This window comes from Hypanus sabinus, chromosome 5, assembly GCF_030144855.1.
Source record: "Hypanus sabinus isolate sHypSab1 chromosome 5, sHypSab1.hap1, whole genome shotgun sequence".
Lineage (NCBI taxonomy): Eukaryota > Metazoa > Chordata > Chondrichthyes > Myliobatiformes > Dasyatidae > Hypanus > Hypanus sabinus.
This window is the reverse complement of record NC_082710.1, coordinates 103834791-103852226: the sequence shown is the minus strand read 5'-3', so window position 1 is coordinate 103852226 and position 17436 is coordinate 103834791. Positions and strand designations below refer to the sequence as shown.

The 17436-nt window shown below is 42.3% G+C and overlaps 1 protein-coding gene across 2 annotated transcripts in view; it reads right to left on the bottom strand.

Moving 5' to 3' along the window:
- Positions 1 to 17436, bottom strand: part of LOC132394305 (kinesin heavy chain) — a 157720-nt gene that overhangs the window by 28167 nt on the left and 112117 nt on the right. For both annotated transcript variants that reach the window (XM_059970277.1, XM_059970278.1), the window contains exons 12-17: positions 17253 to 17425; positions 15338 to 15406; positions 14618 to 14824; positions 12163 to 12309; positions 5406 to 5594; positions 1995 to 2112 (exon numbers count right to left, since the gene is read on the bottom strand). In XM_059970277.1, the coding sequence (XP_059826260.1) occupies positions 1995 to 2112; positions 5406 to 5594; positions 12163 to 12309; positions 14618 to 14824; positions 15338 to 15406; positions 17253 to 17425 (903 nt within the window). The remainder of the gene's footprint in view (positions 1 to 1994; positions 2113 to 5405; positions 5595 to 12162; positions 12310 to 14617; positions 14825 to 15337; positions 15407 to 17252; positions 17426 to 17436) is intronic.

Genomic DNA, 17436 nt, shown 5'->3' with positions numbered 1-17436 from the left:
GGCAGCACCTGTGGAAAGAGAAGCATTTGATGTTTTATCAGAACTGGGAAAGAGAGGAAATGAGTTGACTTTCAGCAGCAAAGAAAGTGGTGGTGGTGGGGGGGAGGAAGAAATGGGTAGAATGAAGGGAATATTTCTGACAGGGCGAGATCAAACAGGTTAGCAAGGGCAATTAGACTAACAGTTTTAAAGCACAAAGTTATGAACATTCCCTTTTCATGGATGCTCCCTGACTTGCTGTTTTCATAACTCGAGAGTTGATCTTCAATTACTGAGATTAGTTGCACAATCTTTTTAAATTGAGATACAGTGAGTAATAGGCCTTCCTGAGCTGCGCTGCCCAGTAAACCCTGATTTAATCCTACCCTAATCACTGGACAGTTTACAACGACCAATTAACCTACCAATCAGTACATCTTTGGACTGTGGGGGGAAACCAGAGCCCCTGTTCTAAATCAGTACGAACATACACCTGTTCACCAAGATACTTTTCGATGTTGTTAATTTACCTGCCTCAGCCACATCCTCTGCCAGCTTATTCCATGTATGGACGACCCTCTGGATAAAAAAGTTACCCCTCAGGTTTCTATCAAAACTCTCCCCTCTCACCCTAAACCCATGTCCTCTTATTCATGATTTCCCAGTATAAGGAGAAAATTTCTGCAAATTTACCCTATGCTTGGTTCTCATGACTTTATTCATTGGAGAATAAGTCTGGTACATAAAGTTTTACAAAGTCTGAGCTAGTTGAAACTCCCTCCCCAACTCAGGCCCTCAAGTCCAGGCAACATCTCTGTAAATCTCCTCTACACTCTTTCCAGCTTAGTAGCATCTATCCTATAAGGAAGGGACTAAAACTGATCCCAACATCCCAAACATGAGAACATCTGCAGGTGCTGGAAACCCAAAGCATTACACGCAAGATGCTGGAGGAACTCAGCAGATCAGGCAGCTTCTATAGAAAAGAGAAAACAGTCTACTCTTTTCCGTAAATGCTGCCTGGCCTGCTGCGTTCCTCCAACACTTAATATTCCAAATGTGGCCTCACCAATGCCCTGTGCAACTGCAAAATAACATCCCAAATTCTACACTCAGTGCCCTGATTGATGAAGGCCACCATGCCAAAAAGCCACCTTCACCACACTGTGCACCTGCGACCCACTTTCAGGGAACTATGTACTCCCTAGGTGCCTCTCTTCTACAACTCTGAGCCAGGGGATCCCAACCTGAGTCCACAGCCCCCTGGCCACATGGTATTGGTCTATGGCATGAAAAAGGTTCTAGAGCTTTACCATTCTCAGTAAAAGTCCAACTACTCCTCAACCATCTGGCTCTTGAATAGAACGGGATAACTACACTCACCTGCCCCATCATTGAAATGTTCCCACAACCAGTGATCTCACTTTAAGGACTCTATACCTCATCATCTCATGTTCTCGATATCTATTGCTATTTATTTATATTTGCATTTGCACAGTTTGTTGTCTTCTGCTCTCTGGTTGATCCCTCATTAGTCCTGTTATAGTTACTATTCTATAGATTTACTGAGTATACCCACAAGAAAACAAATCTCAGCGTTGTACATGGTGACATAAATGTACTTCAAAATCTACTTTGAACTTTACTACCCTGGTATGTCTCCAAAATGCAATATATTGTGATTATCCGAATTAAACTCCATTTGCCAATTAAGTAATGCTCTCGCTCCTTTCTCCATTTCTTCTGAAGGGTTAAATAGTATTTTTCACCTTCCCTTTCTTATGCAAAGCTAAGTATCACCCCCACCTCTGCCCATCCCATCCCCCAAGGCATCAGGAGGAATTTTAAACCTCAGGCACCTTTTCAAAAGGCGCTTTACTAAAACAAACGTGTCTTGAATGACACGTGTATCGTAATGTATATTTCTCAGAGACAATAAAACTTACACCACCCTGAAATCAGCGATCAAGTGGATTAAACTTGCTGATTTACAGAAGCTGCAGGCCAATGCATACCTTGTGCACGAAGTTTAGCTAACTCCTCATCCAGTGCATCGTGAGACTCCTCCAGCTGTCTGCGCTTCTGCTCCACGTTCTGCATGTAATCGGTCAGTGATTTGATCTTGGCTTCGTGCTTTTAAAAGATTAACGACACAAAAGGTGAATGTAAAAATGGCACGCATTACCACAATCTGCCAGCTGCTTTGATCCGACCAGTAAAAGCCTGGTTGGTAAATATGAGCTCAAGCTACATCTTGGACAAGGCTTACTGTCAAGTTTCATCCATTGTGTGTAATGGAGATTAGACCTATCCTGTCTACATTACACTTTTCAAAATGCCCACTCGCATGATTCTGGCTTTCAAACAATCAGAAGACATGCTGATGTACAATAACATTTGCTTTTCCTTGTACTCCCAGCACAATGGGAGATCTGTTGTAATTTCACGTATTCATTAACCAGGAACTTGATAGTTTGCAGATTAGCCCGTGCACAATTGCCCTTTTGTCAATGCACTACTTGGGGTAACTTTTCCTTTTATTAAGGGAAGCCACCTTTTCACGGAAGTCATTCACCTCGACTGGCGCGATGGCAGCCAGCTTTGCAAACAAGCTGCAAACAGAGAGCACTTCACCAAATGGCAAACCTCAGCGGGGAGACAAAAACACGAGAGAGTCTGCAGAAGCTGGAAACCCAGAGCAACACACACAAACTGCTGGAGGAACTCAGCAGGCCTGGCAGCATGTATGCAAACGGATAAACAGTCCACACTTCGGGCCTGGAAGGGCAGTGGGGGGAAGATGTCAGAGTAAGAAGGTGATGAGGGGAGAAGCACAAGGTGGCTGATGACAGCTGAAACCTTTGCTCTGGCCGCCACAAAAGCAGCATTTCCCAGTGGCCAGCCATTACAATTCTACTTTCCATTCCCATTCCAACACGTCAATCCGTGGCCTCCCCTACTGCCAGGATGAGGCCACACTCAGGATGGAAGAGCAACACCTTATATTCCACCTGGGTAGCCTCCAACCTGATGGCATAAACATCGATTGCTCAAATGTCTGGTAATCGTACACCCTCCTCCTCCCCTTCACCATTCCCCATTCTCATGTCCCTCTCACACCTTACCTACCGATCACCTCCCTCTGGTGTTCCTCTTTCTTCCAGGGTCTTCTGTCCTCTCCTATCAGGTTCTCCCTCTTCCAGCCTTTTACCTCTCACCAATCAACTTCCCAGCCCTTTACTTAACCCCCTCCCCCTCCAGGTTTCACCCATCACCTACCACCTTGTACTTCTTCCTTTCCCTTCCTCCCACCCTCATATGCTGACTCGCTCCTCCTTCCTTTCCAATCCTCCCAGGGTCTTGGCCCAACAACTGTTTATTCTTCTCCACAGATGCTGAGTCCCTCCAGCATTCAGTGGGGAGACAGACTATTTCTTCCCATCCCCCACAGGGCACTTAAAAGAACATGAAATAGAAATGGCAGGAGACCATGCAGTCCATTGCCACCACTCAAATATTTAGCAAAATCCTAGACCTTGTCCACGTTTCTCCACAAATCTTCTATTTCCCAGATGTCTAAAGACCCCAAATTCCTGCCTCACTAAAGGAAATGAGACCTTGCACAGGCCTGTTGACGGTACGGAGTATAGGGGTTAACCGCACACAAGAAATGAGGCGAGAAGATACAGCATTTGCACTGCTATAAATTCTTTTAACATGCAGAATACTGTATTTCCCAAGGGGCAGATCTAAAGTACTAAATATTGTGAAAACAAAAAGTGGGTCCCCTCCAGGCACAACACAGCAAATCCCTGACTTGCTGATCTCGTTTGAACTCCGTGGAGTTACTATTTTAACGCTCAAATAAAGCCCAAATTTCAACAGGGTCCTTGCTTACCCCTCCCTCAGGCACAGAGATCTGCGAGCCCTTTCACAAGTTAACACCGAAAGAGGACGCAGGTTGCAAAGTGAGGGTCGGGTAAGGGTGAGAGAAAAGAGGTAGCAAGGGAGATTAAAAGGAGAGGGATGAAAGATTGATTGTCAGAGGTAGCAGCTGGCATTTGGGATTTTTCATAAATATATTTAGCACAGAAAATGGACTTGAAACAGTCATGAATAGCTAAGTTATGTCTGTGATATTCAAGTTAAAAGGCAAGTGCAATTGTAATTAAAATTCCAATGATAATAGTCATATTTATCTTGTGTTATATGACATTCATGGCTTCATTATGATGCCCTACCGATGGAGAAAAATAAAGCAAATGTTTTGGACACATTAACGAGACTCAAATATTGATGACTTCATTGTGGAAACACGGCTCCAACAGTTTTGCAGTTCAACAGTTTAAAGTACATTTACCTCAAAGCTCATCTGAATAATGAAAGGAATTAAATTTCACATCATTGCATTAAAGTGTCGAGGGGCACGTAAAAACAGAATGTAACCACACTTTGTGTGGTTATCCAGCAAAGAGGTCAGCAGAGGTATCTGGTTATTTGGTAGCAAATATTCCAAGTGCACTGATGTATGCACCAGAGACCCATCAATTATAACCAAATCCCTTACACTGCTGCTTCAATAGAAATTTGCTCTGGGGTGACATCTGGCAGAAGTTAGCTGCTTACAGGAGAGAAAATAAGTAGTCAGCCCCAGCCCCTTTCCAGACAGATCCAAACATGTCTCCATAGAGAGTACGGGCAAACAGAGCTCACAGGACACTAGGCTGCAGCTGTTGAACTTGTTTAAAAACTTTAAAAATTGAACTTCCATAATGCCATGTAAAAAAAAGTATTTTAAACCATAAATACCACAAAGTACTAAAACCCTATTTGATTAACAGGAATCATTTTTTAAAAAATCATAGCATTAAACACATAAATGTTAATTTGTTAAAGAGAAATAGTCTTTGATAAATCTGTGAGAAGCTTTCACAAGAATGTAAATGAAGTGATTGGTTTTAGAAAAGGATTTCTTTATGTCATTTTGGGGAAAGGTTTACAGGACCAGGATATCGCTGACATATATTGCACACTCTTGAGGCATTTGGAGTTTGGAGTCACATCAGACAAAATGGGCAAAGAGGTAGATTCCTTCACTGACAGACATGAGTGAACCAGGTGGACTTCTACAACAATCGAATTGTTTTATGATGGGTATCGCAGAGCAATTCCAGATTTAGGAAATTACTTGAATTTAAAAGCATCAGCTGTCATAGTACAACGAAACCCTCAGTTTTCAGATCAATGGCCCAGGTTTCTGAACACTTTTGTAGAATAACATGACCTTCATTTTGACCAAACCTTATATTCCAGGGTTCCTAAACTGGGGTCCATGGACATCTTGGTTAATGGTAGGGGTCATTAAAAAAAGTTAGGAACCCCTGAATGCTCTGTAGAACTAGAAACAAGTGGCAAGTTTTCCTCACCTGCGACACCAAAAGTTGGCATGCCGCCAACTCCCGCTCATTCTCGTTCATCTTTTTATTACAGTCGAGCTGTGTGCTCTCCAGCTGTTTGGCCCGTTTCACCAAGGTCTTGACCTCAGACTTCATTTTGCTTACGTACAGACGAGCAACCGTGAACTCTTCCTCCAGCACCCCGTTCATTTCTGCCATCTGGGAGACCAAGGTGATGGTTAGATGGTTAGCTCTATCAACAACATAAACTGAAATCTTCCTGCCCCTGCCATATAAAATTTAATTTCTGTTACCTTCTTTGGCCAGTCTGGACAACATTTATTAACACTTTTCTCCAATGAACCTTTTTTTAAAAAAGGTGGTACAGTGGACTGAGAGCAACCAATGACCAGAAGATCTCCAGGATGATCTCTGACCCCTGCTGTATAAGTACATTTCATAGCACCGGTGGGATGGTAGAATGGCCTCAGATCCTCAGACTGGGGCTCATGAACGAGAGCAATGGAGGGAGTGGAGATGGCATGTGGATAGCAATGTTTGTTAGACTCTAAATAGTTACCTTTCTTAAGGTTTAGGCTTGATATATTTTATATAATCACCTGTTGGTATGTAACTTCAGTGAATTTTCAGTAATTGTAGTACAGCTAGTTCTGTATGTTTCTAGCAGTTTCTCTGCAGCCTGTCATGCCACTGAGCCTGACATAGGCTGCTCTTTATCAATGGAATGTCTCTCATCTGTCTAGCTGATCATGACTTCTTTGTCCTTTGCCTTTTCCCATTCTTTCTTTGTTCTCTCCCTATGGTAGACTGAAGTGGTCATCATTATTTCTTTGTTAAGAGCACCTGATAAAACATGTCCAACCACAAGATTTGTGTCTCATTCTTGACTTCTGAAAATCCCTCTCGATCAAAACATCTCCAGGTACAAAGAGGAGGAGAAAACCTTTCTTCACCCTCTGCTCCTGTATGCCACTGAGGTGAAACAATGCAAAATTTAAAACAAGAGTCTTCTCTTGAGCATGGGAGAAAAATTCCTCATGATTTCTCCATAACCCTTAATTTCGCTACTATGTAAAAATCTATCCAAGAGATACATTGGATAGATTTAAGTATATTCAATTTAAATATATTGTCTTAAATATATTTACTGAGGAAGCCTCCACTGCTTCTTTGGGCAGAGAATTCCACAGATTCACCACTCTCTGGGAAAAGCAGTTCCTCCTCATCTCCATCCTAAATCTACTCCCCTGAATCTTGAGGCTGTGTCCCAATGGAATCAGATAAACTGGACAGTTTAAAAGAATTATTGCTAAACAGTGTGGCAAAGAGTGAACATGATGTGGTATCAGAAATGAAGACATTTTATTTGTCCATTAGGAGAGCCAGTTGATTTGAAACTGTTAGTATCAAACCACAACCTCTTAAGGTTTATCAAAAGGGAAATGCTACACTTCACCTTCAAATCTCAAAGTAGCAACAGTGTGGAATCTGCTAGGTTTATTTTGTTGAAGATTACAGTATTGAAGTTCTTCAGCCACCAACAGAAATGTTCATGACACTCAGAAAATCGATGTTAGAAGATCTCATTGCACTTTTTTCAACATTGAAAAGGAAATCAGGTTCTGTGTATGAGCAACCCTTCCCTGGGGCATATTCGAGAGAAAAATCCAACCGCAACATCAACTGAAATGCTACTCTAAATACTACCAGTAGAGGGAGCAAGATACTGTATATATTTAACAAGAGGCGTCAGACCATTTAAATCTTGATGAGCATTCAACAGCTTCAATATCTTTGCTCTGAAAGTAGCGCAGAAACCTGAACAGTGATTATTACCCTTCATTTATGCAAATTAAAAATAACAAATCATCCACCCCACCTAGGTTCTCAATATTTATTCCTTACTGTTTTTTTCTTTTGTATTTGCACAGCTTGCTGTCTTTTGCACATCAGTTGTTTGTCCGTCCTGCTGGGTGCTGTCCTTCACTGATTCTATTGTTTCTTGTATTTACAAATCTCAGCATTGTATATGGTGACATAAAGGTACTTTGATAATAAATTTACTTTGAATTTTGAAAGGCACAACTTACACCCATATGGATCGGATGTAGAGGGTCCCAACGTGGGGTTCATGGACCCCTCGAGTAATGGCAGGGGTCCACTGCATAAAAAAGGTTGGGAACCCCTCATCTAATGGGAGCTTGTCATTGCAAAGAGCTACATCAACATTTTGGTATTCATATGTTGAATGGCACATGCTTTAAATGCAAAAACAACAATTTGATGTCCTTATTTTATTCTTACCTCTAGAAATTGAAGGCAAATTGCAATATGAAAAAAATAATAATGCTGGAGCTACATATTAGGCCCTCATAATGCAGTCAGGCTTTCTGAAAACTTCCAGCATGTTTTTGTTCCTTCTTTGGTTATCCTGGATCTGCAGGAATTTATTATAGTATCTACACGAGGCCTGCCATCATTGAAGAATGCAACATACATGCAATGAAGTATTTACATGAGGACTATCATTCTTGAAAAACGCAACATTCTTTTCTTTTAACCAAAGCCTCCATTACCTACATGGGGAGGAGGCAGTGAAATGCTGTCTCCATTCTGACTAAGACCTCAGAAAAGCTTACTTACTGAGAGGTACTGTATGAACAGGCCCCTCCGTTCCAGCAAGCCCAGCAATTCCCTGATTTAATCAGGACAGTTTACAATGGCCAATTAACCTACAAACTGGTACGTCTTTGGACTGTGGGAGGAAACTGGAAACCCACGTGGCCACGGGGGGAGCATGGACTCCTTCCGGACAATGCTGGAATCGAACTGCGAACTCTGGAACACCCCAAGCCGTAATAGTGTCTACACTACGAGCTCTCACTGATGTAGTGGTGTCCCCCCACAACACCATCCCTCCACCCCATCTGTACACCAAAAGTCTGGCGCTAGCACTCAGACCTTGAACAATCCTTTATAGGAAGGCTTACTGTGTTACATTTTCTTATCTATGTTGAAAAGGCTTGGAAAAGTTTCTCTTTTCAATCTACAAAAGACATCCATCTTTGATATCTCTTTTTTCCCCTTTCAGGGTTCTGACCTGGAGTTACACGCAGGCTTTGTTTCTTTGTGGAAATGGGACCCGCTCTCAGGGCCTCACACCCGCCACTTTTCGATATGCCAAGGATGCGGCCTGGAAGACTAGTGTGCCTTCAGGGTGCCGGATTTTCCTGGCTCTGGAGGCAGGCAGATTCAGGGTCGGTGCTGCCACTTGATGTGGGAGACGGAAGATCGTAAGCAGCAAGCTGGCTGCTGACTGTTTGCCCAGAGACCCAAGCTCCTTGGGTACAGGGCTCAGAAAAAGCGATGCAACGGACTTTTAACACCATAAATCAGCAAGTTGCTTTGTTATTTCTCCCCTCTCCCTGTGAAATGGGGACACCTCTTTTTCGCTTATTAGGGAGAGAGAGCCTGTGGTATGTCAAATTATTGGGTGAACGAGTAGTCTTTGGGGCACTGCAAGTCTGTGTCTTTATTGATGCTTTGCTGCACGCTGAAGTGCTTGGGAGGCGGGGTGGGGGGGGGGGTTCCGATGTTTTTTTGCTGCTGCTGATGTGTAGGAAGGAGGTTCTAACATTTAACTGTCATTCATTCATTGGGGCACTCCTCTGTTTTCATGGATGTTTGTGAAGAAAAAGAATTTTAGGATGTATATTGTATACATTTCTCTGACACATAGAAACCGTAATATGAGCAATACAATTTACTGACACCATCTTAACCAACAAAATTGCCAACATTTCCAACACCATCCACACCCAGGATGACTTTATTTCTTCACTCCTGGACAGTGTGCAGGTGGCTCTGACAAGTCCAACATCCTATCCTCAACTAATCCTCAACTGACTGAGCACTTTGCTAAGCCATTTCGAAGGGAAACTTTGACAGCCGAAGTGCTGGGTCTAGGATTCTGAGAGTCCACTGGTAAATCTGGAGCCCTGCTGTCTGCAAGTCCTCGAATCTGCTGGAGGCCAAGAGCCTGTCCTGGAATTGGAGGACTGTCTATGTGTGTGAGTGGGTAAGTGAGAGGGAGGGAGGAAAGGGGCTTGCTTTGCCGTTGTTGTTTTTCTGCTTGTTGTGTACTGTTTTGCGTGTTCTGCGTTGATCCGCTGAGCACCGTGGGCACGCGATGTTGGCACCAGATTGTGTGTGACACTTGCAGGCTGCCCCAAGCACATCCTTAGCTTGTGCTGAAGTTAACACAGGTGTGGCATTTCACTGTGTGTCTTGATGTACACGTGATGAACGTTAAGAGCGATCTTTGGGTTTAGGACATACAGCAAAATATTGACTTTAGCGACCAACCTTCAGATTCAAGTATACAATAAAGATTAAACTTAAAAATACAGCTCAGAGCAGTAAACTGCAGACCAGACAGACCAGGAAACGGGCACTTAACTAACTGTCTACATATGCACAAACCCCAATCAACATCCCGACAGTAATGAACACTTATTTTGGGTGTGATGCTGGTAGTTCAAAGGAAACAATATAAATATGGATTTGTTTGATATTGTCTTCAATTGTTCTCCCTCTCTGGTGACTCCAAAGGCTGTCAGCTGATTTATGATATTTTGTTGAATAAAGAGGCTGGTTAACATCTACCAGCACTTCTCTCTGGTGACCTTGTTCATGCAAATTCAAAAAATAAATTAATCTATATCTGAAAAGTCTCTAACCCTTAATGTTGATTTAGATTAGCTAATGATGACAGATGCCCTTCCCCAACAAACAGCACTAAATCATGTTTTTCTAACAAAAATCACTTAGGCAAGAATCATAAATTGTTTATCTTGTCCATGTTCTTAATATTTATTGCTTCTTTATTACTATATTTTTCTTACTTTCTTTTGCATTTGCACATTGGTAGTTTGTCCAACCACTATTAATTTTTTTTTATTTTTCAGATTTTTAAAAAATGAATTTAAGTGATAGCAGAAGAGTTGAAGCACATTTCCTTTAACAAGTTCTTTGTTAACATGATCTAGCAGAAAACTTTCCAATTGTTCTTGCCCTCCCCCACTAATGCCATGATGTAATTGAATTCTTTCACAACTAGCCCTGGTCTGAACAAACAAGTTTTATTATTAAAAATGTGTTCCCAGCATTGGATACACACATCAGGAATTTGGAACAGAGCTTATTTAATTAATTTGTCCTGAAATCACCCCAAGAATTCCAAGTAATAGATTTCAAAATTCAAATGCAAGCACAGCAAAGAGTTTTTGGTTCTGGCAAAAAAAAGCACAATCCACAAGCTGTGGCAGACCTGCTGAGTGCAGCCAGCTTGGGAAAGGCTCACTAAGGCAAACTGCTCTCGTTCCATAAGCTCAATGAATGAACAGATGGCTCAATATTTGCCATTGTAACTCGAGTACAATGGAAGCCAGTTACTGAGCGACATGTTCAATAACTCAATGACCGCTGTAAACAAGTGATCAATATAGGCAATTCTAAACATCTGTTGGACAACTGAGCAATGGCCTCTGCTTTAAACAGCTGACTTGCCTATCTCTCCTACCACATCACTGTTCAGAACACAACTGTTATCCCTCTCCTTCAATTATCCAACTTTAGAACAAAATTCCAATTTTCAAAATTGCTCTCTCCTCCCTTTCAATTTACATTTTACAGATGAACTACCACTTCTTTTCAACGTATTTTAAAAATATTGTTGTAACATATCAATGAAACTGTAACGAAACCCAAATTCCCTCATGATCAATAAAGTATGTCTGTCTGAATATTTATGAAAGGAAGCTGGTGCAGACTTATTAATTCTGACTAAAATGTTTTAAATCATAAAATAACCTTTTTTAATTTTATTAATGAACACCACCAATTCATCCAATTTTAAAGAACTGAGAAAAATGAACAACAACCTGCCAGTTACAGTGTGAACAACACTGAAGTTTTTTTTAAATATAAATTGTCTATTGTTATCCTAACCCTAACATTTAAACCTAATCTCCTAATTTGTAAAACATTTTCAAAGGTCTTCAAAAGATTCAAACATAGCACAACACAGCAAAAGGATCTTTGGTCCACAATATTGTGCTGAGCCAGCTAAAAAGGAAATAAAGAACCCCAAAATCTAAACTCTCTACACAAAGTCCATATCCCTCCATCTTTCTCATATTCATTTGCCCACCTAAATGCCTCTTAATACCCTCTAATGTATTTGCCTCTACCACCATACCAGGCAGCACATTCCAGGCATGGAGTAAAAAAACTTATATCCCTTTTGAATCTAACCTCTCTCGCCTTCAATGCATGCCCTCTGGTATTAGACATTTTCACCCCAGGAAAAAGATGCTCTTTGTGCACTCTACCTATGCCTCTTATAATCTTATAAATCTCTCTCACATCTCCCCTCAGCCTCCACCACTCCTGAGAAATCAACCCAAGTTTGTCCAACCTCTCACAATAGCACGTGCCCTCTAAACCAGGCAGCATCCCGGTAAAGTGTAGCACAAGGTTACTATATCACTGAAGGCACGGTTACTTCATCAAGCTAATTTCCTGCAGATCATTTTCTAAATGAAGGATGAAGATTACCTGACTACTGTACAATGTTCTGCATGTGTCTGTGTTCCTTATATGGATATGGCAACAAAAATCATGATTGGGGATCAACTTTCTACAGATTTATATTGCGTCAACTCATTCGTGCCCAGACCAAGATTACTCAATTTTCCGTACATACCAGCTTTACTTCACTGTTGCCGATGATTCCACCAATTTCTCCCAGGTCCTTCAACAAAATATTCAGGATCTCGGTCGCCCTCTTCTTCTGATGGTTGCTGAGTTCCTGGAGCTGGTTGAGTTCTTTCTGAAAAACTATTAAAGTACTCTACAGAAAAAAGTTTAAATGTAAATCTGCAGGTTAAAAAGAGAATGATGTGACACTCACCATTTTAAAAATGACTAGCTTCAGGTGCAACCTAAATGATAAAGAACAACTGTTTCTAAGTGCCAGTGGAGATTAAAATGTGCTGCCAGCTCACCACAAACCAACACAGTACCTGCCTTTTGTCGATCTACCACAGTTAACTCCCCACTGTACACCAGCACCATCTCTGCCTGACATAACAAGCCCAGCCATGAATTAATTTCAAATACAAAGACAAATGACATTTTTATGGAGTATCTGAAATGCAAGAAAGAAATCAGGAGGGCTAAAAGGCGGCATGAGGTTGCCCTAGCAGATGTGATGAAGGAGAATCCAAAGGCACTCTACAGGCACATTATCAGCAAGGGACAAAATTGGTCCTCTTGAAGATCAGAGTAGTGATCTATGCATGCAGCCAAAAGAGATGGGGAGATTTTTGCATCTGTATTTACTCAGAAGAGGGACACAGGGTGTTTAGAAGTGACGGAAAGCAGCAGTGAGGTCATGGACCCAGTACAGACTACAGAGGAAGGGGTGTTTGCTGCCTTGGGCAGATAAATCCCCAGGGCCTGACAAGGTGTTCCCCTGGATCCTGTGGGAAAAATTGCAGGGGCCCTAACAGAGATACTTAAATCATCCTTAGCGACAGGTGAAATACCAGAAGATTTCAGGATAGTTAAAGTTTTCTGCTCTAAAAATAAACCAAGAAATTATAGGCCAGTGAACCTGATATCAATAATGGAAAAGATATTGGAAGGTATTCTAAGGGTCTGGATATATGAGTATTCGGGACTAATTAGGGGTAGTCAATGTGGTTTTGTGTGTGGTAGATCATCTCTAAACAATCTTACAGAGGTTTTCCAGGAAGTTACCAGGAAAGATGATAAAGGCAGGGCAGCAGATGTTGACTACATGGACTTTAACAAAGCATTTAATAAGGTCCCGCTTGGGAGGTTGGTCAGGAAGGTTCAGATACTCAGCATTCAAGAAGTGGTTGTAAATTGAATTAGACATTAGCTTTGTGGAAGAACCCAGAGAATGGTAGTAGAAGGTTGCCTCTCCTGCTGGAGGCCTGTGACAAGTGGAGTGCCACAGGGATCAGTGCTGGGTCTGTTGTTGTTTGTCATCTACTGTATAGATTGAGGGGGAGAGGGGTGTAGTGGGCAGTTAGAGCTCACAGGGGATCCGGACCAGCTGGAAAAATAGGCTGAAAAATGGCAGATGGAATTTAATGTTGACAAGTGTGAGATGTTGAATTTCAGTAGGACCAACTAGGGTAGGTCATACAAAGTGGAGAGTAGGGCACTGAGGAGAGCTGTAGAACAAGAAGCTCTGGGAACACAGGTCCATAGTTTATTGAAAGTGGTAGCACAAGTAGGTAGGATCGTAAAGAAAGCTTATGGCACGTTGGCTTTCGTAAATCAACATACTGAGTACAGGAGATGGAATGTTATGTTGAAGTTGTGTAAGACAGTGGTGAGGCCTAATTTGGAGCATTGTCTGCAGCTTTGGTCACCTACCAACAGGAAAGATGCAAATAAGATTGAAAGAGTACAGAGAAAATTTACAAGGACGTGGCCAGGGCAGGAGGACCTGAGATATAGGAAAGATTGAATAGGTCATCACTTTATTCACTGGAACATAGAAGATTGTGGGGAGATTTGATAGAGGTATACAAAATTATGAGTATAACTAGGCTAAATACAAGCAGGCTTTTCTCTCTGAGGTTAGATGAGACTAGAACAAGAGGTTTTGTGCTAAGCATGAAAGGTGAAAAGTTTAAGGGGAACAAGAGGGGAATCTTCTTCACTCAAAGGGTCATAGGAGTGTGGAATGAGTTGCCAGTACAAGTGATGCACGTGAGCTTGACTGCAAAGTTTGAGAAGTTTTGATAGGTACATGGATGGTAGGGGCAAAGATGGCTATGGTCCCAATGCAGGTCAGTGGGAGTAGGCGGTTTAGCACTGACTAGATGGGCTGAAGGGCCTGTCTCTGTGCTGTACTTTTCAATGACTCTATGACTAACTGTGCAGTCTCTTGTCCCACAGTAACAGGCTCAGGACAACCCAGCTCAGTAGTGCTGCAGTCCCCCATCGGCATTCAGAGCTAAATACTGCTTGAGAGTGATGCAGCAAATCTTCTTCAAAAAACCTTAAGCTTCCAGCAGACGTACTGCTTACCTACCCAGAGCTAAGCAAAGGCTGGGCAGCTGGTCTCTTTCCCCACTTCCCCCGAAACAAACAAGCGCTTGAAAAAGTGTAACAGTTACCGTTTTCTGAGCCAATTCATCAGTCAACAGTTCATTAGCTTTTGACTTGTCCTCTACTTCTTGGGATTTCTGGTCATAGTTGACAGCCAGTTCTTCCAGGGCCTGAAGCACTTCCTTCACCTCATCTTTGGCGGCTTCATTTTCCAGCTGCAAGCGATTCAGCTCCTCTTGAATCTTCTCATAATCCCTCCGCGTGGAGACCAACAGCTGAAAAAGGCCACATATTTTAATATCAAAGCCCTCCACACAATCACCCGGGAGTCAAAACGTTCCCAGAAGAAAAGCTAGTTACCCAGTACCAATGATAATGGCAAAAGCGTCCTTTAAGTTTTGGGGCGGCGCAGTTAGCTCAATGCTAATACAGAGCCAGCGACCCCAGTTCAATTCCCACCACTATCTGCAGTGAGTTTGTATGTTCTCTCTGTGACTGCCTGACTCCATGTGCTCCAGTTTCCTCCCACATTCCAAGGATATATAGGTTAGTAGGACATATAGGTCTGCCACATGCATGTAATTGGGTGGTGCAGGCTCATTGGGCCAGAAGGACCTGTCACTGTGCTATATCTCTAAATAAATAAAGATCTTTGCAACCTTCCTTAGAACGTGTGGCCATAGATTCAATCACAAAAGAACCCCAACTGTCAATTATCACATTTGGTTATTCTTGTCAGCTTGGATTAAAAAGCCATGAACATCAACGCTTCTCCCATCAAAACTCACCTCCTCTTGGTCCAGCATCTGCTGCTTCAGATTCTCTGTCAGTTGGCTCTGTTGGTTTATTTCTTCATCCTAAATGGGAAAAACGAGACAGAAATTCAACAGGAAACAATGGCAGCATCCTACTTTCTTCACTGATGACTATTCCCTCACAGGAAAAGTCCTCCCCGTCAGTGAGCACACCTACAAGGAGATCTGCCACAAGAAAGCAGCATCCATCATCAAGGGCGCCCAGCATGCTCTCTTCTCGCTAACTACAGGAGCCTTGGGCCCCACACCACCAAGTTCAGGTTTTACCCTACAACTCCTGAACCAGTGTGCTTGACCTCACTCACTTCAACGCCGTCCTGCATTGAATCTATTAACTCACTTTCAAAGACTCTACCACTCATGTTCTCAGTATTATTTATTTATTCTTGGCATAAAATAGTGCCAGTAACATTATACCGTCCTACATAAACATGCACCTCACATTTTATGTCAAACTGTCAATTCTCAGGCTGTGCCACTCAGGGACGTGCTAATATTCTGTGACTGTATGTGCTGTGACTGTATGTATTGTGTTTGTATAGTTGAATAGCCATGACCTTGAACCATCTGTCCCCTTTTGCCCTTTGGATGTTTGCACACCTTTGTAATGTATAGCTTTTCATAAACTTTAATTGTATTTCTTTATTGCAAATGTCTACAAGAAAATGAATCTCATATATACTTTGATAATAAATCTAATTTGAACTTTTTTTCTCCTGGAATAATTTAGTATATACAGGAAGCATTTCTGCTTCATGACTGCATTGGTGCACAGTTTAATAGCACATTTGGCTATAAAATCTTCAGCCACACTCCATGTCCCTCCAATCCCCTTCAGTCCTACAACCATCTCATCTGCTCCATTTCTGGCCTCTTGTCCAGTTCCAGACTTTTTTGATTGTTTTCAGATGCCCTCCCTAAAACACCTTTCTCCTCCCCCTTTAAATACATTAAACAGAATGCTTTCTCCAAGCCTTTGGTCTGTTCCAGCAGGTCGTGTCGACAACATCAAGCAACTTGGGCTGCTCCTCCATGTGAAAGGTGCTCTGCAGTTGCAGGCTGGCATACAATCTGCGAAAATGTCAGATTATCCACTGGTGGGAAAAACAGAAATCCAAACATTTTCCTTAAATAGTTGGAGACTCCAAAGGCTGATATATTGAAGGACACTGAATTGAACAAGATACTGAAACGCAGGTGGAGCAGGAAATCAGGGAGGGCCCTGGTCAGTGTCAAACAGCACAAAAAACAGGCTCCCTTAAGCCACCACATCCAAGCCCATCTATACTAATACCTGCACTATCTCCGTGTCTTTCTATGCCTTACCTACTCACCTCTGGCAGGATATTCCAGATATCAATCATGTTCTGCAGGTAAAAACAACCTTTACTCTTAAATCCCCTTTAAAACTTTTCCTTTCACCATGAACCATAGGAAAAAGATTCTGACCATCTGCACCAAGGGTTCCCAACATCTTTTATGCCATGGGCCCCTACCATTAACAGAGAGGTCCATGGACTCCACATTGCGTACCCCTGGTCTAATCTACCAAAACCTCACACTGAAGTTATTATCAGAGAATCCGCGTGCAAGAGATATCTTGTGCCTTTGTGACACCTTTTCTGAAGCACTGTGCACAATTTTGGTCAATTTATAAGAAAATACAGTCATAATGTGGGAAACCGGTCCTTTGACCCACTAAATCCATACCAGCCATCACGCCCCCTTCACACTTACACTATAATGTAGTATTTCCTCAGCACAAACAGCTTCACTTTATTTTTAAAATGCTGTGATCACAGTGTTGCTTATTTGCATATTCTAACCCACTTCCTCATGGAGGTGGAATCTGCCACCACACAAGGTCCATCTGTCATCGGATACGAACCTTGTCATCGAGCTGTTTGTACAAATTGCTGATCTCCTCCTCCAACTTCACTCTCTCCCCAGCTGTGATTTTGGGTGCGGCCACAACATTATCAATAGTCGTCTGGTTGTCACATGGCTCCAAGGTCTTCTGATCCTTGGCGTCAATCTGCTCATCTTCGGGCACAGACTCACCTGCAACGAGA